This window comes from Erpetoichthys calabaricus, chromosome 17 (genome assembly GCF_900747795.2).
Source record: "Erpetoichthys calabaricus chromosome 17, fErpCal1.3, whole genome shotgun sequence".
NCBI classification, from domain to species: domain Eukaryota; kingdom Metazoa; phylum Chordata; class Cladistia; order Polypteriformes; family Polypteridae; genus Erpetoichthys; species Erpetoichthys calabaricus.
The window spans coordinates 95,624,858-95,648,175 of record NC_041410.2 but is presented as its reverse complement, the minus strand read 5'-3'; the positions used below and the strand labels follow the sequence as shown (position 1 = coordinate 95,648,175).

Here is a 23,318-nt window from a genome sequence, read left to right as displayed (position 1 = left end):
TTATTTATTACTGGTGGGATTCTGCTGCCTTCTGCGGTATTGCAGTTAATGTCAACAGAGGATTAAGCATGCCTATCTGATACATTCAGGTAAAAGATACACATAGCATGTAACAAAGTGATTTATATGCAGTTTATGAAGTGAGACATGTTAACATTTGAAATTTCATATCAGAAATAAAGTTCATAATGATTTCCTTTGATATACATTATATGTTTTTTGTTAGTTTTAGGAGGAAAGACATAATGAACACTTATTGTTGTTTACAAAGAAATTTAATTAAACACATTTAAGTTATTACAAACCCCAGAAAACAATTCTTTACTAAAGGATACAAGAAAATATGAGAGTGATGTTTTAGTTAGAAACCTTAAGTTGTAAACTGGTTTTGCTAAATGTTTGGCTAAAGTTAGTAACCATGTAGCTTACTATATCTGCACCTTCCAGAATCTCTACCTTCAGTCAATAATGATGTCACTTACTCGATACATGTTTGCGTTCTGCTTTCACTGCCGCTGATTAGCCATACAACATGCCAAACTACAACATCAGCCTGTGAAGAAACAAACAAAAAAAAAGATAAACTTTTTTTTAAAATACATGATAATAAAGGATGCAATGTTTAGTGCTGCTGCCTCATCGATCCAACAACAACAACATTTATTTATATAGCACATTTTCATACAAATAATGTAGCTCAAAGTGCTTAACATGATGAAGAAAAGAGGAAAAAGTAAGAATTAAAATAATACAACACTAATTAACATAGAAAAAGAGTAAGGTCTGATGGCCAGGGAGGACAGAAAAAACAAAAAAAAACTCCAGACAGCTGGAGAAAAAAAAAAAAAAAAATCTGCAGGGGTTCCAGACCCATAGACCACCCAGCCCCCTCTGGGCATTCTACCTAACATAAATGAACAGTCCTCTTTGTATTTATGGTTCTCACGGAAGGACTTGATGATGATGGTCATGTAGACTTCTGGCTTTTAAACCATCAATGTAGGAACATCATGGTGCTTTGATTAGGTGGTGGTGGCGCAGGTCACCACCACAGAAAACCGGGAAAAGAAACAGAAGAGAGAGTAGGGGTTAGTAAAGATTCTAGAGCCACCATGAATAGTTATGATAATTAATTGAATATTAATAATTATCCAGTGGTCTGGGTTCAAATCCTGTGACTAATAGCTATTTGTGTGGAGACTGCCATACATCATAAAGACCATGACCGCAGCATGTGCAACAACTGAGATTATAGTGTCACATTATGGTGAAAGAATGAATTCAGCAGCCTAATATATTGTAGGTAAGGTGCTATTAGTGCTATGTGCGCTAATGCTGCTTGTTTACCCTTATTCTAATTGAGCTGAGTGTTGCCAAAGACCTTAAGTAAACTTTTTGAAAGTCAAGTGACACTAATATTAATCACTTTATTTCAATGAAAAATTATGTTTTTATAATGTTTCCTAGAGTGCAAGATATTTGGTCTTCCATTTACTGCAATTCTTTGTCTTTCCAGGTGAAGCCTCTAATCTGGATTGAGTCTGTAATTGAGAAGTTCTCCCACAGCCGAGTTGAAATCATGGTCAAGGTATTAAAATGTGTAACACAGTAAAACTCATATGAGTGGCATACGTGTTAAGATGTCTAGAATGCCAGCTGCCCACTTGAAGTAACATGGTACCTGACTGGCATCGGTCTACAAATGATTAGAAGACCTGAGGTGGGGGGAGCTAATAATTATATATCAAAGTGACCCAACAAAGACACATATTTCTCATCTGTTTTGTAATTCTGTTTTTAATAAGTAATATGTCATTCAGCACAGGAACTGTAAAACTGCAAAATTCTGCACCATCATCATTGTGTATTTAAAACCACAGATACTATACAGAACAGCAGAAAAAGAAAAGGAACAGTCTGTAATTGAGAACACAATACATAGGTGTGTGTGTGTGTATATATGTATGTATATGTATATATAATATTAGTATATATATGTATATATTAATATACATATATATATACAGTACTGTGCAAAAGTTTTAGGCAGGTGTGAAAAAATGCTGTAAACAAAGAATGCTTCCAGAAATATAAATAATGATTGTTTATTGTTATCAATTTACAAAATGCAAAGTGAGCGAACAAAAGAAAAATCAAAATCAAATCAATATTTGGTGTTACTACCTTTTGCCTTCAAACAAGCATCAATTCTTATAGGTACACCTGCACAAAGTCAAGGATATTGTAGGATTCTAGTCAGGTGTTTGATCAACCAATTATACTAAACAGGTGCTAATGGTCATCAATGTCGCACGTAGGTTGAAACACAGTCATTAACTGAAACAGAAACAGCTGTGTAGGAAGCCTAAAACTGGGTGAGGAACAGCCAAACTCTGCTACCAAGGTGAGGTTGTGGAAGACAGTTTCATGTCATGGCAAGATTGATCACAGCAACAAGACACAAGGTAGTTCTACTGCATCAGCAAGGTCTCTCCCAGACAAAGATTTCAAAGCAGACTGGGGTTTCAAGATGTGCTGTTCAAGCTCTTTTGAAGAAGCACAAAGAAACGGGCAACATTGAGGATCGTAGACGCAGTGTTCGGCCAAGGAAACTTAGTGCAGCAGATGAAAGACACATCAAGCTTATTACCCTTCGAAATTGGAAGATGTCCAGCAGTGCCATGAGCTCAGAACTGGCAGAAACCACTGGGACCCAGGTACACCCATCTACTGTCCGGAGAAGTCTGGCCAGAAGTGGTCTTCATGGAAGAGTTGCAGCCAAAAAGCCATACGTCCGACATGGAAACAAGGCCAAGCAACTCAAGTATGCACGAAAACATAGGAACTGGGGTGCAGAAAAATGGCAGCAGGTGCTCTTGACTGAGGAGTCAAAATTTGAAATATTTGGCTGTAGCAGAAGGCAGTTTGTTCATCGAAGGGCTGGAGAGCGGTACAATAATGAGTGTCTGCAGGTAACAGTGAAGCATGGTGGAGGTTCCTTGAACGTTTGGGGCTGCATTTCTGCAAATGGAGTTGGAGATTTGGTCAGGATTAATGGTGTTCTCAATGCTGAGAAATACAGGCAGATACTTATCCATCATGCAATACCATCAGGGAGGCATATGATTGGCCCCAAATTTATTCTGCAGCAGGACAACGAACCCAAACATACAGCCAAAGTCATTAAGAACTATCTTCAGTGTAAAGGAGAACAAGAAGTCCTGGAAGTGATGGTATGGCCCTCACAGAGCTCTGATCTCAACATCATCGAGTGTGTCTGGGATTACATGAAGAGACAGAAGGATGTGAGGAAGCCTACATCCACAGAAGATCTGTGCTTAGTTCTCCAAGATGTTTGGAACAACCTACCAGCCGAGTTCCTTCAAAAACTGTATGCAAGTGTACCTAGGAGAATTGATGCTGTTTTGAAGGCAAAGGGTGGTCACACCAAATATTGATTTGATTTAGATTTCTCTTTTGTTCATTCACTGCATTTTGTTGATTGATGAAAATAAATGATTAACACTTCCATTTTTGAAAGAATTCTTTGTTTACAGCATTTTTTCACACCTGCCTAAAACTTTTGCACAGTACTGTATGTATATTAATATATATCTGTATATATTAATATATACTGTAAATATACATACACACAATGGGTCAGACATTTTAAAGCACCTCTGGTCCAGGTTTTCCTCAAAATCAATTAGTTGAAGTGCAATGAATGACCTAAAATAGTGAAAAAGGTAAGCAGTACATTTAAACTGTAGCAATAGCTGAAAACAAGTAAATTATCAGAATATTATAAATAGGTAAAAAAAATCAAACTATCAGTGAGTACAGTAATGTCCTACACAATCCAAAGGCAATGTCACAACCTAATCAGGAGACAAGTTTCTGAGGGTCACCAGGTTGTGTGGTCAGAGGTGCCTAACAGCACAACAGCTTCAAGCACAGCTTAACAGTGCAGGTTGTAAATAAACAAGTCTCAGTATCTACTGTGAAGAGGAGACTTTGTGCTGCAGGTTTGACAGGGCAAGTGGAAGTAAGTCATTCCTTAAAGGACAAAATAGGGCCTTGAAGTACCAGCTGTGGACTAATGCAGACTGAACTAAGTCCAATTGCCTTTGGATTGTGTAGGAAACCACTGTAGTCACTGACACTTTCATTTTTTTTTTTGCATTTTCTCTAAATGAAAGGCATATACTTCTAAGGGTAGTAATGCTCTGTCCCATTTCATTTGTTAATTGTCGTTTTGTTGCCATTATTAATGGAATATTGCTTAAGTAGTACTTCAGATGGTGTAGTAACACCCAGCTCTGCTTTAAGACAGAGGGGTTTTTAAGTAATTAACAGAAGTTGGGACACTTGTGTAAATTATTTGCTTCAACTTGCAAGACTTAATTAATTTATATATATATATATATATATATATATATATATATATATATATATATATATATATATATATATATATATATATATATATATATACATACATACATAGTAAAATTAATTATCTATTATATTGATAGATATATCTACATATAGCTGTACAATACCTGCTTTGGTAGGTTATCATATTTTTATTGCTATTTTTCTACATTTAGTTTAATTTTAAATAGCACGCTTCTTACTGACTAGTTAAGATTATTGCACACAAACCAAGTTTTAGTAAAACATATCAAATAAACTAATAAAAAAACAAATGAAGACACAAATGCATCTACATGTTTTGTTACAGTCCTTATAATGATGTGATTCAAATTCAGATATTACAGACATTAAAATCGTAAAATTGTTTCAGGACTGAATGCATAATATATATAATATATATAGCTATAATATATATATATATTTATTTATATAATATATATGTATGAGAGAGAGAGAATCTATTTCTATAAAACTACTTTGTCTAAAAACAAAGTCCTTAGTTTGCAACAGCATTGCATCTAAATACTGCAAAAGGCCACCAGAATGAAGAGCCTGTCTAAGTAGGAACCCATCTACTGCGAATAGAAAGCCAGCTTCCCTAGCAGCTGAGACTCCAGAACAGATGCAATCTTGACTTCAGAAAAGTCATGTCACTTAAAAAACTCCACCGTATTGCAGCATTTCTAGAAATGTATCTGACTCTTAGTATACCAACTGGTCTTAAGCTGATAGCTTCAGTATACTACTGATTCCACATTCAAACATTTTTGTACATCTTTAAGTTGGATGCTCACATGTTGGTACTAAAAAACAACTCTATACATTATATTTGCTCCAGAAGGAAATAAGCAAGCACTTTCCAGTACCAACAGTGCATATGTATAAAATTCAAGACGTTTATGTGTAATAAAGTTTGGTGATTATATAATTTATTATTGCTTTTTACCTTTCCACTTTCTGACTCGGATAATGCCAGGTACCTCAGCTAGTATTCAGAGAATACTGTGGTGCCAGATTGGATAATGTGTTTATTGCTGCAAAGGGTTGAGGTTGCTAGACTAGGTGTGCAAGTACACCACTCACAGTGCCTGAACTATGAAGGAAATGTTACCAATGATGCAAGCTGCTGACTCTCAAACTGATTCTCTTGTGGCACTAAGTCTGTCAGACCTGTTCCTATCAGATGTTCCTGCAGTTTCCAAGTTCCTTTTAATGGTGTAGAAAACGGTACTCACTGAAAGATTGTCTTTCTTTGCAGTTTCTCTAAAGGAAAGACCAATGCTTTTAAGAGTTATATTGGTCTGTTTCCCTTTGTTAGTTGTCTTTTGTGTTCACCATTATGATAGCAATATACTGTACAGTATCGTCCACATAATGCTTCAGAGTGTATAGCAACACAATTTGCTCCAACACGGCTTTTATAAAGACACCTTACCTACACAATTATTTTGCCAAAATAAACTAATACCTATAATAATTTTATATACTGTATGCCTATAGTCCTATAGTCCATTTTGTTTAGAGGCCAACAAAAATTATCATAGAGCATTATTAGCAGAACAATCATCACTCTAGTATAAAAAATAATAATGAAATGACATAAATATTGCTGAAAATACTTGAGAGTAACTTTGGAAGAAGCTTTTATTTTACAGCACATCCTCTTATATCTAACAAATCTATGAATTGTGGTGGGGATGCTTCTGCTGAACTGCTTTGTTTTTCTCGTCTCTAGGCAAAAGGTCAGTTCAAGAAGCAGTCTGTGGCCAACAGTGTGGAAATCATGGTTCCTGTGCCAAGTGATGCTGACACACCACGCTTTAAAACTAGTGTGGGTAGCGCAAAGTATGTCCCAGAGAAGAATGTTGTGGTTTGGACCATCAAATCATTCCCAGTGAGTTACTGGAGTGGGAGTTTTAAATTTTAATATTACAGTTTAAGATTGGCCCTGTAATTATAGCTTAGTGTAAGATTTGCTAAGCCACTTAATACAGATCAGTGTCATTAGTTCTGATGGTCATATGTTTATACAAATTAAGGCAAACCAATTATAACTCTTAACCGATCAATACAGGAAATTGTACAGCATACAGATCCTGTCATCTATACCCAACTGACTTCCAAACTGGAATAAAAGAAATGGAGGAAGCCATTCAATGTTTTCATTTATTAGCTGGGTATCAGCTTGATTTCATCTTGAACAGTTAATCCCAGGTGGAAGATTTTTCTCTAATACCACACTATGTAATACTAAGGGAAATAATTAGTAACACTCATTTTTAAATAGAATGGCAATTCCTGTTTTTCAACTAAGCAAACTGGTTAAGCCTTAAAGAGGTGAGGTATAAGTGGAGCTAATAAAATTGTCAGCAAATTGAAAAGAAGCGCTATCCATAGTGTCTTTTAGATTTACTCAGAAATCCATGTATGTTCTAAATGGATAGTAATCTACCTCTCACCCAACACACGCACGCACGCACACACACACACACACACACACACACACACACACACACACACAATCTGACCTCTTGCTTTGTTGTCTAAGGGAGGAAAGGAGTTCCTAATGCGAGCTCACTTTGGGCTACCCAGTGTGGAGAAGGATGAGGAAGAAGGAAGGCCACCAATCACTGTCAACTTTGAAATTCCTTACTTTACAGTGTCTGGGATCCAGGTACGAGTTGCTCAGTACTTTGTGATAGTCAAGCTCATGGCCATGGGCCTGAGTCACTTCAGTATAACTCCTGAAAGATGAAACTTACAATTTAAGTGACAACTCAGAAATGGTTATTGCTAAAAGTTTATGGTTGGTAGCACAGTGACACCTGAGGATTCTGGTAGTCTTTTTTTCAACCTGCTTTCTGTAGGTAAAGGAGAATATCACTCTAAATGGCAGCAATGTTTTTGAAAAAAATTGTACTTTTCTCTTCAGTAAGTAAACAGAAAATGCAAGTAAAAGCAGGTGTTACCTGTAGGGTAGTCTCCTCTGGCTTCATTTTGACCATGAAATGAAATAAACGTCACTTTTATTTTTATATTTAGGTTCGGTACATGAAGATAATTGAAAAGAGCGGCTATCACGCTTTGCCTTGGGTCAGATACATCACTCAAAGTGGAGGTAATTTTTTTTATTTTTTGTTTGCATACTGTGCTTGGGACAGGGGGAAGCTATGCATCAGCCACTTCATTTTTAGTGCCTGTGGCAATCTAACTTATTACAAATGAGTTTGCCTGACTTAACTCTATGATGATATATCAACCCACTGCTAAAATGAAAAAACTTAATACGAGTCAATAGGTGCAAAAAATGACTTTTAATTAAGACCTGTAGGGCAAAAGAAGCAGGTAAATCAAGTCACGCACTGCAGCTGGAAAAACTAGTGCACATTATCCATTATATCAAGTCAGCTGTTGTCTCCAGGCGACAACAGCAGGAAGGAATGATTAAAAAAAAAAAGACAGCAATTAGACAAATTAACAGACGTTAAAAGGGATCAGCACCTTCAGTGCAATGTTAGTAAGATGGTACTGTAAATGTGAAATAAAGTCAGTGTAGTGTATTACAGCTGCTGTAAAGATTTACATTTACTTATCAACCTGATGCACGTTTCAAAGATGACTTACAAACCATTTCCATATGTGCCACTTATAGGCTAAGTGAATTGACTTGTTGAGAATTATGCAGTGAGTCAGTGGAAGTAATTAAACAGGCAACCTTGTCTTTTAATTGTGAAATATACAGATATATATATACTGTATATGTAACTATTTATATAGATAGATAATATATATGTAGATGTGCAGTAGATACATATAGATAGTGAAGTGATGACACCTGCCAGTCATAGTGAGCACTTCTGCAGATTAACAGCTGACCAATCAAGCGTTTTGAGCAGAGGGACGCCAACCCTGCCCTGGAGACTTACTTTCTGTTTTCTATGGGGTATTAGTGCCCCTTCTCTGTTACTCTAACTTTGATTTCTGTCTCTTGTTTCTTGATTGTGGCCAGAGTATGAGGTGAATAAGTGTTTTGAGAGTTGCATGATAAGTTGATTATCAGAGTTATAATTTCATGTGAGTAGCAACTGTCATCTGTACTGAAGACACATAAAGGTGTTTTATGACTAATTATAAAAAATATGTTTATGCTGTTATTTCAGATTACCAGCTGAGAACAAATGCCTAAGCAATGACAACTCTCCAGGGATGGACAAGAACATCGTTCACTTAGAAAATAGGAATTCTGGATATCCTTTAACTCTAGAAAGTAGCAATCCAAAGTGCCTCAGTATAAGAAGGTTGAACATGAACCTGACATTTTGTGATGTCTTCTTAACTCTTGTATTTGTCAAATCTATTTAAATAACAACTTTGCAAAGCTGGTTACATTTAGAATCAGCAAAAAATGTTATTTATGTATGCATGCTAGGAGTACATCACATCTCTGCCATATAACATTTGACAATAGCAGGCCATTCTGCCCCACTAAGGTTCTCAAATCCTATTTGCCTAATGATTCCAAATTAGTAGATAAAAGATACCTTGGTGGCCATTTTCTACCATTAAGCTAAGTAACTGATTCCATGCTACCTTCAATTTATGGTCTTGTGTCCTTGACTTACAAAATATTTTGAAGGTGCAATCAGCTTATTCCATTCATCATTTTGAATGCTTAACTGAGCTTACTTTTGGTCTATTACACTTTACAAGTAGCTCATAGCCTTCAATCCTTAAATAAATGTGTTCTTTACATCCTGTATTTAAGTAAATATTGCTTTATGGCATGTTTACTCTGCCTAATGCTGTTATGTACTTGTGACATGGAGATCAAAATTGTTCACAATATTTAGAATTACAAATGAGTATAGAGAAGAACTCAATCTGACCCAACATCTTATTTGTACAGTCTGGTTGTGGACAGACAAGTCTGCTTTGACTCTTAAATCTTTCTTATTATAAAAAAAAAAAATCTAGTTAATAAATATTTTTCATAAAACACGAATTTGCCTCTTAATATTTCGAAGGGGAGGGAGAGGAGAATATAGCAGTTTCCAGATTGGCTAATAAATGCACTCTACATGAGAGATGGATAAATCAGGCCCATATGGGCTATGGTGCAGAGCAACAATCAGCGGCTGCTTTGAACTTGTGATGTACCCATCCATCCATCCATTTCTTTTTTCCTAAACGTCGTTCATCTGCTATCCACTAAGAATGGAAGCCTATTGTTATAGCTTTAGGTGTAGGGCTGGAACCAACTCTGAAGGATATGCCAATCTACTAAATAATACACTCACACTAGAGTTTATTTTGTTTCCAGTTAACCTAACGTGGACTCTTTTGGGATGTAAGGAAGAAGCAAATAATCCAGAAGAAATGTACACAGACATGGGAAGAACTTCATGCCTGCAGTAACCACTTTGGGAATTGGAACACTTTGCTTCACTCAACTCCACCATCTCCTGCTGCAGTAACAGACATTCTTGCCTAATGCTCTGCTTGTATTGTGGCTCTTGTATTAAACTGAACTTGGCAGAACTCATTCTAGAATCCTCTAAAAGTTTATCACATGGTTGTATTGTTTTGGAGATCACCGGCCCTATATTTACGCTGGTCATTTTCTGCCATGTCACTGATTTCTGGGAGGTCAGTTGTGGACTAATTAACATTTTATCATTAAAATGAAATGTACTACTTCACGAGGACCGTCAAAAACAAAGGTGTTTTAAGCAAAGTGAGGAGATAAAAATGGGGCTGTACTCGGAAATGCCTGTGCTCCAATTTGAAAACCAAAAGAAATGTAACCAATTGTATCCTAAATGTTGTAAGTCACCTTGGATACAGGTGTCAGCTAAATAAGTAAATGTAAATAGAAGAGCAATCTGCACCAGTATGAATTGGCAGACAAAAACAAAAAAAGTGCTTTAACTAAGGAAACCATTTAAGCAAAATGTTCACGTGGAGGCCTAATTTAGTTTGCAGGTGTAATTTGGACATATAATGAACTATTGAGCTTATTCTAATATTTTTCTGACCATTACCCCTCTATCCAATAACTAACTTTGACTATCTGGAATGAAAGCCTGTGGCTCTTCAGAACTGCTTCTGTTCAGCATACAACATATATGGACATGTATAGAAGTCCCTAAATGGTTCCAGACTGGAGGATCACATATTGGAACATGATGCACTCCCACTGTTTTGGTCCAGGAAAAGACACATTAAATGGAATATAATCTTGAAAATACTGGATGAGTACTAATTGGTTGGAGTACCTTCTTTAGTAAAATCTCTCCTCTGATGTGCTTAAAATAAAAATAAATCCATGTTATCATCATCAATATTTCTACCAGACACACACATATTATTTTACCTGTTGATGGCTGCTTCAGGTACTGTGTCAGCCTTATGGAATATGGGTTTCAAATCTTAAATCTATAAGACGTTTGAATGTTCTGCTCATAAAGTGGGAGTATTGTTTTGCTTCCAGTGCTGAAGAAATCACTACTTCCTCCCCTCATGTTTCAAAAAAGGTTCAACCAGCCTAGAAAATGGATAGGTGGGTGGAGTATTAGATACAAGATCAGTTGTAATAAAACGTAGTAATGGCTGGATGTGTCTGTCTAAAGTGCATGCTTTGATTATTTCTCTATCACTGAAATGCCTGCCAGAGTGTTTCTGGCTTTCTGTTTCTTTAGGTAGTAGCTGAGCTGCACACCTGAAAATCTTGTATCAGTAGACACTTTGAAAGATACAGATCCAAAAAGTTATTCATTTATTTGAGGTACTACTTGAAGCTCACTTGTGTGGACAAAAAGGACTAAAGACTATATGCAGAGTAGTGTAGAAGGCATAAAGGTCTTAGATGTCTCTCCTGCTTTTGCTGTTCCTCTGATTGTCTCATTTCACATTCTTTCCTTGCTTGTAACTCCACACATCCATCTTCACATTCCCATTTCTGCCACGTCCAACTTCTCCTGTGCTCCCTTTACTGCTCATGTCTCAGCTCCATACACCATTGTCATAAAACTCTTAATCTTTAACCTTTGCCTTAATTTTTCGATCACACAATACTCATGATACCTTCTTCCAATTCTAATCAAGCTGAGATCTTGTCCGCTATTCCAACACTACTGTTACCTCAAGCCCACAATCCCTTGTACAGATGGTGGACAATCCTCACATACTTCACACATCCTCTTCTCAGTGTCTTGATGTGGCACTTAGTGCCACTGCTCAGATAAAGGAGTATTGGAAAAATTCTCACACCAGATTGGAGGGCCCAGCACAGACTCTACTATAGAAGGCCCAGGAGAGGCGGTAGGTGGCTAAATGCCACAGGGTCACCAGGATTGTGTTTCCATCTATCTTTGGCTTTCTCTTGCCATAGATCAGCAATTAATGAATGGACAGAGATATCTTTATATATACTAATTCTGTAATTGGTAATTAATATAATCTGCATTTGAATTTTACTTGAAACTTTGTTCACAGTGCTCTGTGCCTGCACTCTGAAGATAGAAAGAGGAAGAGAGAGAAAGGTTAGGAGCACGCACACCCACCACATGACAATAGCTCCACAAAAATAAGTTGTAATTGTACTGTCCTGTATACTTCTCTGGTCCTCCTTTCCCTTTCATATACTTCCAGACTTCTTGACGTGGCACTCTACCATAAGATCCAAATCAGTCAGTCAGTCATTATCCAACCCACTAGGGACAATTTAACAATTTAAGATCGGCAATGCACCTAACCTGCATGTCTTTGGACTGTGGGAGGAACCCCACACAGACATGGGGAGAACATGCAAACTCCATGCAGGGAGGACTCGGGAAGAGAACCCGGGTCTCCTAACTGCAAGACAGCAGCGCTACCACTGTGTCACCGTGCCACCCTTCTCCAAATCAATAAACACCATAAGTGCATGCCTGTTTTCTTGATCCTTCTCTATGGGCTATCTCAATGCAAAGACTGCCTCAGTTGTTCCTTTCCCTTATATAAAATCAAACTGCTCCTCCAGTAACAGTAATCAGTATGATACATTATTTTATGTTATAGGGTCCTTACTGTCTCCTGTGCGGAGTACAGTGAATTTTTTCTTTACCTGTGATAAACAACATGCAACACATCACCACTCTGAATGGAAATGGCTGCAACCTCGCAGTAGAAGAGAGATCTCGTCCCCCCGAAATCCAGAAATGTATTCTGCCATGAAGCCTCTCTTCATTTCAGTATATTATATTATACAGTAGGACGAACAGACTTAAGAACAGTTTCTACCTCAGAGCCATACGAGAACTGAATATTACTAAATGATAATTGACAGTGACCAATATAGCAGTCACTCTTACACTAGAAGTACATTCTACATTCTTTGCACATTATATTCTTTATCTATTTCTATTATTGAATAGAATTCATATGTGTATTATACCTAAGTGCAATATTTACTTATTCGATTGTATTATATTGTACTGTACTATAATTTAATTATGTCCATTATATGTGAATGCACCTTTAGGATTGATACAATTTCATTGTAATAAGTTAAATGACGATAAAAGAACCTGAGTCTGAAATTGTACACTGACACAAATGGTGCAACACTACAATCCATTTCAGTTGGGCTGCTTTTAGGCCATTTTTAAGAAACTTTTTTGACTATGATAACAAATGATATCTGGCAACCCTGAAAAGCCTGTTTTCGCCACTTGAGACGGCCTTCCCTTCGCCCAAACACTAACCTTAAGGTCAATAAAACAGGTCCCTGATATTAAGTCACTATTTAGTACTAAAATGATAGCAGAAATGAGAAACCTACTTATATACCTAATCTTAAACATTGTGAAACAACCAAGTGGCGTCCACTTTCTGAACAAGAGCCGTCATTTTTAATTGCCTTTGTTTGGTTTATTTTCAGCTATACTCTATTTTTAATGCATGTGGCCTCACTGGAAATTTTCTGGCAGACAACGTTTACAGGAACTATACAAATGAACTCTTGGAACGATTCGATGCCATTTGCTTTAAGTAAAAGTATGAGTTAAATGATTAAACAATGGTACTTATATGTATTTGCAAACTTTGCCACTTCGCTTTACTGTTATGCCGTTGTTTGAAAAAAGGTTAAATTTCAACGCTCCATTCCAAGTTCTAAGAATACTGAGTCTTAATCAAATCAGACACCTACCAAAGTCCAAGCTTACGTCGCGAGGCCTTGTTGTCAACTTGCTGTTTAACGGCACGCCGGCGCGACAACAGCAAACGCAGCCGCCGTCACCGCCAACCGCGGAGAAGCAGCGGTAACTCGAACTGCCCGCTTTCTAAAGCAGGCTTCTGATTGGCTAAAAACATGAAGATCGTTCAAATTAGGACCCGCCCTCTTTACCTTTTCAGGCGTGGTTCACGAGAAGCAGCGAGTTGTGATTGGCTAAGGCGCAGAAGTCGCGTAACTCAGACTACAGAAACAACCCCTCCCCCACATTCCCACCTTCGCCGAGTCGCGAGCGCAAAATTCGATCGATCGCAGCGCAAGTGGCGGACTATCGGCATTGGAACCATCCGTGTAGAAGAACTCGAGCTCAAATTTTTACGAAGAAACTGGCAGCGGGAGAACTCGAGGCAGCGAGGTTACATTCATTAGATAAAAACGGATTTACTGGGCAGCTGCGCACTGACTTTGTGCGCGCAAAGAGCCGGCACCTTCAGATCATTTACATTTGAAGAAGGCGTCGTAGTTTCGTTTGGCGTCAGGCGTCTGTTTGAAACCTTGTGAACGTCGAGAGCCGCCCGCGAAGCAACTCAGGATGTTCAAGTGAAGACGTCGCCCACACCATCGCAAGGGGCTCTGATAACGAGAAGCTATCTTGTATACTTTTATCTCATTGACGAAAAGAAGCCACAACGCCGGGGAACGACATGGTCCTCGGCGAGAGAGACGCCGCAACTCGCTTGACTACTGCGGCAGCCAGGGGAGACGTCAAAGAAGTGAGGAGGCTGCTTCAGGAGAGCTGTGTACATCCAGATATGAGGAATGAATTCGGAAGGACTGCACTGCAGGTAAAGAACTCCAGAGTACTCGGCGTGATGCTGCCTGTGGAGAAGCACGGCTGGCTGTCTGCTCCTTTCTCCGCAAAGGGGAGCAGCCAGTCTGCTTTCGCAACGCCGCGGTTAGTCCTTGGGTGTCATGGTTTAAAAATCACCAGGCCATTTAAAACCCTAAACAGTGTCCTGGCAGGCGTCGGCGGTCGGGGTGGGTCTAATTTTAGCCTCTTAAGTGTCTTATTCCCAACCATAAAGGGGACGGGGGTGGGAAAGGGTAGAACACTACGACAAGGGGCGTTGCCTTATGCAAATTTTTAGTTTGCCTGAATAATAGACTCAGAAATATGCAAATCGCGCTGTTTGTTTCATCATAATACAGTGCTTAATATTTCCATTTGTGGCCTCCAGTATAGAAACCCGCCTGGACGTTTTTTTTTTATTCGCGTCAAGGTTTAGAAATAACGCGACTGGGCGTGAAACCAAAGCGCTTTAAGCCGCCCTCCTGTGGGGTTGACGCGGCGGGGCGGCTCGGTCCAGGTATGAGCAAATATGCCATCGATTAAACGTTTGAAAGTTAGATTATTTTAACAGTATCGTTCTTTATTCATTAATTACGGTGTATCTAACAAAACGTCTCTCATCGGTGTATCACCGAACATTCATGGACGTTTATCCGCGCAGTAAAAAACTAAAAAAAATCTACAACTGAAAGCGTCAACACGATCACTAATAATTTTATCACTCAATTCTGAATGATTACAGTCTGTGCACATTTGGATGCCTTTAGCTCCGAAGGGGCACACGGAGTCATTTGAATTCACTTCCTCTTTTAGGTTCTCCAATCCTTGATGTTTCAGGTAGCGAACCTCACACTCTCCTTTGTAGCCCGTTTAGCTATAGATGACATGTATAGTTATCAGTAAGACGACCCCATGTATCCCTCTGTTAGACTGCTACTTGACCTCACGGGTAAGCTGATGGAAAAAAAAAAAACATCCTAAGAAAGATAACATCTCGGTTAGAATCTAGAGCAAGGTTAAAGAATGAGGGTGCATAAACGGAAATCGGTTACTGCGGTTTTTAAAGATCCTATGCAGTGCAGTCCTCACAAAAATAAAGATCACAGTTCTTCCAAACCCCAATGATTTTTAGATATAAAAGATACCCTTTTGGATTTTTGATATGCTTTGTTAGAACCGTTTTATTAAGAAGAGACATGCGACCTTTAATGGGATCATCCAGCAGGCAATTTATTACATAGTCACTAATACTGTATTATACAGACTTGCTTTATAAAGCAAATTAGATTACAATATAATGCAGAGTGAAACTCTTGAGTGCAGTAAAAATAACACCAAGAAGATAAATACTGCACACTGCAAGCAAATCAATGTAAACTAGAATCTTGCAAGAAAGTTTGAGGGTGCTGTGCAGTAGCACATATAACATCAATGTGTGAAGACAAAAGGAAGAAATTGTACAAAAGATGGTATTTCATACTTTGCATACAGTAAAAAAAACAATTCTTTGTTTGGCAGGTTGTGTGTAAGCTTACCTTTTATATACTGACCTACTCTAATCTATATTCATATATAATAGCGATACATGCAGACCTACATGAATTCTGAACACATATGTACTGTGTCCCCAGGGGATTGTCAAAATATGGGCTGGTGAGGACCGTGCTTTAATGACAGTAAACCTTTAGCCTACAAGTAAAGTTGCCACAAGGCTGCCGCTACCTGATTTTTTTTAATTTCCAGAACATATTGGGCCATATCATTTTAACTAAGACCAAAATCAAGGCTCTACACCCAGCAGTTCACAAGTAATCACGTGACAGATGGACAGACATTAGCATATTATATATTTATATATTTATATATATATATATATATATATATATATATATATGTGTGTGTGTGTAACAACATTTATGTATGTAGCACAGTTTCATAGAAAGAATACAGCTCAAAGCGCTTTAGAAAATGATTTGCTTTTTCTAGCAAATTTGTATTTGACAAATTAGAAACTGATAAGAATAAGAATTCATAAATTGTTTTGTGGAAGTCAGTGTTCTTCCCCTAGCTTATGCTTAATTTTTTGCATTTGTTTTGTTTGTTTTTTATTGTTTAATTATCATCAGTTAGTATTGTTATTGCTTTTATTATTTGTCTTATGCATTTTGTGTCAGATTTATTTATTATTTATTTTCTGAGTGCTTAGATGTGTTCTCTGATGTTCCCTTGTATTTTTTTGGTGGTTCCCCCAGAGGCAGCGCCACCTGTCCATCACCGTTGAAGTACTGTGTCAAATAGATGCACAATCTAATGCGTAAGCTAATTAAACTTATAATCATGGCACAGTCATAGTAGTCCATTTCAAGAGATTGAAAAGAGCGTCAGATGTCATGTCGCTTATATAACGAGAAAGCAGATGTTTGCTTTCTAATTGTCTTACATTTCTAGACATGGTACTTTTTAGGGTTGTGGTTTTGAAAGAGGAAGCCTTTCTCAAGAGCCATTTAATTTAGTGAGCTCACAACCTTTCTAATTCCTTGACAGAAAAATAAATTGGAAAATATGGATATATTTACATTTCAGTGTATATGAAAAAAAATTGAATAACAAAGAAAAGGTTTTGAGGATCCAGCCAGGCCTCACATTTATTTATTTTGGCAGTATAGGCTAAAAAGTGTATGTATCATTTTCTGGCAGCTAACATCACACACTGTCATCTTCCACTCGGCCGCTCTGATCCTCCTTTCTAGTCCATGGGCAGAGCCAGATTTGGTTTTAAAGCTGTCCTTTAGGGATGGTGACTTTGGGACGAGGGAGAATACAGGCAGACCTTTTACTTTGCCAGCTTGATCCTGTTTAAGTGTGTTTGCATGAGGGGTTGATATGGACTGGTGGTCTGTCCATTGTTGTTACCTGCCATGAGCTCCTAATTGTCAGACGAGGTTCTATTAAGGGACTTTGAGAGTGGGTGTGGAGAAAAAATAAATATATATTGTTTACATACCTGCAAGTTGTTTGCATATGCTAAGTAAATATGGTAAGCTTTTTCAGATAACAATAATGTAGATGGCAGCAAAGTATTAGTTTAGAAGCTTCTTTTTACAACAGATACAGTATTTTGCAAGTGATAACATTTTTAAGTAAAAAACCTTAAGGTCTTGCCCAATTGCTCTTACTTTGGATGTGTGCAGGAGATAAATGCTGCATAGTTGAACATGAGCTGTTAGGTTGTCCATAAACCGACCATCCCATTATTTTTGCACTTTTTATAAGGTAAAATAGGCAAAATCTCCTGCAAAAATACTGAAGGAAACCCGGTGGAACATCTGCCTTTCCAGCTATGCTTTGTGGTGCTGTGTGAAGATAGATGTGCAGTATTTTTGGATGTGTTAGCAAAGTAGAACATAGTGTAGTTTAGAGAAGTATTAAGGTATTGCAAAGAATAATATACAAATTATATGTATATATGCAGTAGTTAGCGGTATAACAGTAAAGAATACCATTTATATATAGTCAACTGTGCACAGATAATATTTCACACAGCTGTCCGTATTCTTCATAATTCCTTAGTTCACTTGATCCAAGGGTCAATAGTTTACATATACATTTTTATACATTCATCCCTTTTGTAATTAATTCTAGTATATACTTGGTTTCAAACCTAGTTTTGTTAAACTTGAACTGTTTGTATGGAATGTTGTTTGATTTTTAAAAAAAATAATAAAATGTTTAAAAAAAAATCTCATATGTTCAAATATTTAAAAAGACCACTAATCACCACTCTGGCAATTTGGTAAGATAATGAGATATATGGACACTAAGTTTTCTGTGTTGTTGTGGGAAAAAAGAGAAACTGTGAAAGATGGCTGTCTAAGTAACATAGTTGTGTGGGAAAGTAAAAATACTACTACTGCATGTATGAATGGCAACAACAACAATATGTATCTCTAGAGCACATTTTCATACATATGATGTAGCTCAAAGTGCTTTACAGGATGAAGAAAGAGAAAAAAAGACAAAATATAAAAAATAAAATTAGGCAATACTAATTAACATAGAATAAAAGTAAAGTCCGATGGCCAGGGAGGACAGAAAAAACAAAAAAAAAACTCCAGACGGCTAGAGAAAAAAACAAAACAAAATCTGCAAGGGTTCTAGGCCACAAGTCCACCTAGCCCCCACTAGGCATTCTACCTAACATCAATGACCTCAATCAGTCCTCATGGTATTCACATGGAAGAACATGATGATGACGGTCATTTGGACCTCTGGCCTTTAATCCATCAATGTAGGCACAGCACAGTGCTTTGATGGGGTGGTAACCGGAAAAAGAACAGCAGAGAAAGTAGGGGCATGGTTCACACAGATGTACAATAGGGTCTCCTTAGTTTCTTTTAAAATTGGTTTGGTGTTCCATCAAGGGACTGCTATTTTCCTCAGCCTTTAATGGGTTGAGGCACAGTCCCTTGACGGAGATGGACAAGTGTTCCCGTGTCTTGGGGGATCACCCACAAATACATGGGACATAATAGAGCAAGCATAGACACACAGAAATTACAGCACAAAACAAATAAAAAACACAGAATTATGCAAGTAATTAACATAAATAACAATATTAACACAAATGAATCAATAACGAGCGAAAAGGATCTAAAAAGGAATTTGAACGCCAGTCAGGAGCGGAGCCCTGGCTGAAACATAACATTTGTTAAGCCTTGTACAAGGGAAGGCTGACAGAGATATGAGGATCATGGTGAGTGGAAACGTTAACCAAATTCAAAGTCGGCACCAGAGGTCTGTCTTATTGGTCATCACTACCACAACACTAATGAAGTTGGGAACTGGAAATACTAAAGCACTTGGAATACACAAACATGCATGAAAGATCAGAAACTCTGATCAGAGATGACTTTTTATATCATTGCGTCAATGACGTTAATTACGTCATTTCCAGAGATTCACTTTGTAGTAACTGACAGTGCATTGTAACAACAACTACTTAAATATGGCGGAGCCTGAAAAATAAAAAAATAAACAGAATGGGGGCATGTTTTAGACGACTACTTGTTTACTTGTGTTCTGATCGCATCAGGTGTCATTGTGCTCGCTTGAACTTGTGCTGCATTATTCTGAACAATAAAAACAGTAAATAGTGTTTTGATTAAATACTGTAAACTAATTTTCCTTTTAGGGATTACAGGATCATCATAGGTGTTTCATTTATTGAAAAACAGATATTGAATATTGCATTTATTTATATCTGGCATGTTATTTCTTTTGGCATATTCATTTTTGGCATAGCCCATTTTTATCACTCTTTAATTTTATTTTTTTTTCTCAGTATGCTGTTGCTGGAGTATGTGAATTTCTCCTTGGGATTATCTATCTATCTATCTATCTATGGAAATGACTTCTAATTTAAAAAGCTGGGTTTTTGGGTCCTAGTGATTGTGCTTTATTGGCGTTAGACTTTGCAAAGAAAGCAAGTTGATGTCCCACTGAGGCCACCAATGCAGCTTCAGAACACCAGGGGTCTCTGCTGATTAGGGACTCCACCTCAAACTAAGCAGATGCCTTGCTGACTTACGATGTTTTTAGAATTTGATGGATGCTGCTACGTTGGTTAGCTTGTTGCATACAGGCAGATGCTTGATGCTTCTCACATTTGCATTTTCTACTTTTTTTGAGTGCAGGTGATGATGTTTGGCAGTTCCAGTGTGGCCAAGGAGCTTCTGACACATGGGGCTACACCCAACGTTCAGGACAGTTTGGGCATCACCCCAGCACATGATGCAGCAAGAACCGGCTTTTTGGAAACTCTCAAGGTGTTGGTTGAACACGGTGCCTCTGTGAACCTGCCAGACAACACTGGGGCACTTCCTATACATTTAGCAATCCAAGAAGGGCATACCGATGTGATCCACTTCCTTGCTCCCCGATCTGATTTGAGGCACAGGGCTGCTGGAGGTAAATCTGCTCTAGATTTGGCCAGGGTTTCAGGCTTTCCAGATGTGGTAAGACTACTGGAGCAGCATCTGGAGTCCACTTTATAATGTACTGCCTCATTTTTGTGAGATGGTCAGAGTGAACCGTCCTCTCCAAGTAAGCAGTCAGTAGTAAGCCACAAACGGCAAAACTCCGACCGACTGACTCTTTGCTGTATATGTGTTTGAGGAAAAAATACTTCCAGGAGAGGATCTTTGTTTATGCAATTTGAGTTGGTAAGGTATTACCGCTTTTACAGTTTTAAAATGTTAACTATTTTGCATGTGTGTTTTCAATTCATTAAGTTATTTGGTATTTTGATAGTTTGGTATTATTTTATAAAAGGTTTTTTTTTTTAAACAGCTGCTCAGAAGTGCGGCATAGAAAATTGCGCTTACGTTTGAATATTGCTGATCACACTTGGTCCAGTGGCCATGATGCAGTGAATGTATGCTTGTGATGCACTTGAAGGAAATGTACATGGTCACTAGAAAGGCATTTAAAAATGTCATATCTCATAAAAATAAAGCAAAACTAGATTATTTTTTTTTACAAAACATACAGAAGATCTCGTTTTGATCTTCCTCTTAAATGTCACACCTTAAAAGACCTCGATGTGCGCACTTATTTGTAGCTTTACAATCTGATAATGAAGGGAGGTTTGTGAATAGCACAGAGTGTTTTGGGTTGCAGGCTGCTGAATCTCCAGCAAGAATGCATACTGGCACTCCCCCTGCAAAAAAAAAAAAGAGTTTGAGATGGACAGCCCATCCGCCAGATTGCTCTCCAGTAAGTAAACAGTCGACTAGGCCTCCTTTAACATTTTTTTCTCTGATATATTCATATAAAAGATGGAAAGCTCAAAACCATTTTAGAAAAGATATTTCTCCAAAAACACTGCTGTTACTTTATGACAGAAGCACAGGTGGGGTGGCGTTGACCAGTGCGACTTCTTGTAAATTTACTAATCACATCAATGCCGAGATCCTGTTTTGCATCATTTCTGAAAAAAAGTTCAAGTGTTTAAAAACAAAACCTTTTGAAATATGTCAGTTTTCAATGACGCTGTTTATATTTGCTTACTGATACAATTTCTGCTGGGGCAAGTAACCTATTTAATTATTTATATATACAGTATATATTATTTTTATTGTTGGGCTAACCGAGAAACAAAAATGTATGAATTGAAGTTCCTTTTGACATGCAGAGAATATTTAAGCAAATTTCTTTTTGTGTATAACTATTCATGAAATGTGTTTTTAAAGTAAAGCACACTTTTTGGGCAATTTCTCTGCCCTTACCTAATGTTATGTGTTGTTCTCTTATCTTTGCAATGTATGTAGCTTGGAAAGGATTTCTCCATGTATGTATTTGTAGATATTTTAATAATCGTAATCCTACAAAGAAAGCACCGCCGTGCTGTAATGTGAGAATTTAATGCAGAAGAATCTCCAGTACTGTTCATAGATTTAAGCCTTCTTTTCCGTGATAAAAGTGTTATAAATTTTTATTTTTTTAATCAATATGTGGATTATTTATGAAATTTCTCCTCTGCACTATATGTTGGTTTGAAGTGTTAAGCTGTATGTTTATTTATATGCACTGTAAGTAATTCACTAAAATGTGTTCTCAGTTTTACTGTTAATGGCTTTGAGCCCTGCATAGTAACTGTACCTCTCATAAGGTGCACTTCTTTATACTGATTATTTTTGTACTGTTAGCCATACACAATTGCATGAACTTTTCAAGTTTTTTAGCATTCATTTATGAATATACTAAATCTGTGTATTCCGTTATTTAACATTTATGCACTACTTTCAAATGCACATGTTCACTGTTTAAATAAAAAGATGCTAAAATGCTTTGTGTACGCCAGACACATGAAGTGCAATGATGAGACACTTTCAGCTAAGGTGATAACTAAATGTACTTGAAGTATGTAAGTTCAAACATTTTTATGTACTTCTCCCTACTGATTTATTCTATGTACTAAATTGTAGCTTATTTATAACTTTAATTTCTGATATGATTTCAACATTGAACATGAACAATGTAAAACAAATCAAATGATTTATTTTTAATGTACAGTTGTTGGTTGTTTGCATATTTTAAGAGGCATTGTATTACAACAGCCTTGGTTCTGTGAGCTTAGTTGAAAAAGATAAAAATATGAAAAATATGAATTTGAGAAATTGAACATGTATTTGACTATAAATAAACCCGCTTAAAATAACTGTACAGTTGGTTTGTGAACAGGTTTTTATTTTTAGTTTCTGTACTGTACTGGTATGCCACATTGCTACTCTCCTTTCTGCAGGACCTTGACCCTTCTGATTACACTTTATCTTTCAAACCACGCTAACTCTGTCAAATCATCCTCTACGTCATTTAAACTTCTCCTCCCTCCCCTGTATTAACTGCACACCAGGCTGCCATAAACAAATGTTTTATATTCAACTGACTGTTTAATTTGTTTTCAAATCTTTTGAAACTTCTTTTTCTTTTGTTGTTGGCCACTGAGTTATCCAAAAGAGAAATGTACATTAAGTTTTTACCTCTGCCCTTCTTCAGAATTAAATCATTTCTTTTGTGGTTCCTGATCCCATAGCAGAAGCATCAGATACAAAACAGAAAGCCAGCTTGGACTGTACGGCACTGCACCTTCATGATGCAGTCATGCACACTCCCACACACACACACACACACATGCATGCATACTCAACATGAACAAACTCCACACACAAGAGCTAAAACCACTGGCAGCATTATCTCTGAACCCTCTGTGGTGAATCTGAAAATAAAAGAAAAAGCTGTAAATATTCATTTGTTCAC

The 23,318-nt window shown here is 37.3% G+C and overlaps 2 protein-coding genes across 2 annotated transcripts in view; both read left to right on the top strand.

Moving 5' to 3' along the window:
• Positions 1–9,439, top strand: part of LOC114667248 (AP-1 complex subunit mu-2) — a 19,294-nt gene extending 9,855 nt beyond the window's left edge. Inside the window, exons 4-8 of the mRNA XM_051920291.1 lie at positions 1,400–1,588; positions 6,173–6,331; positions 6,986–7,111; positions 7,480–7,555; positions 8,598–9,439. Of these exons, the coding sequence (XP_051776251.1) occupies positions 1,400–1,588; positions 6,173–6,331; positions 6,986–7,111; positions 7,480–7,555; positions 8,598–8,623 (576 nt within the window). The 3' untranslated portion in view covers positions 8,624–9,439. The remainder of the gene's footprint in view (positions 1–1,399; positions 1,589–6,172; positions 6,332–6,985; positions 7,112–7,479; positions 7,556–8,597) is intronic.
• A 4,469-nt stretch (positions 9,440–13,908) lies between these two features.
• LOC114667592 (cyclin-dependent kinase 4 inhibitor D-like) lies at positions 13,909–22,724 on the top strand. Its single transcript, XM_028822954.2, has 2 exons — positions 13,909–14,496; positions 20,195–22,724. Exons 1-2 carry the CDS (start codon positions 14,356–14,358, stop codon positions 20,552–20,554), a joined length of 501 nt encoding a protein of 166 aa, XP_028678787.1. The 5' UTR covers positions 13,909–14,355; the 3' UTR covers positions 20,555–22,724.
• The last annotated feature ends 594 nt before the right edge of the window (positions 22,725–23,318 follow it).

Coding starts and splice junctions, on each gene's coding strand:
- LOC114667592 (XM_028822954.2), top strand. CDS start 14,356: ATGGTCCTCGGCGAGAGAGACGCCGCAACTCGCTTGACTACTGCGGCA. Junction 14,497..20,194: donor TCGGAAGGACTGCACTGCAG/GTAAAGAACTCC, acceptor TTTTGAGTGCAG/GTGATGATGTTTGGCAGTTC.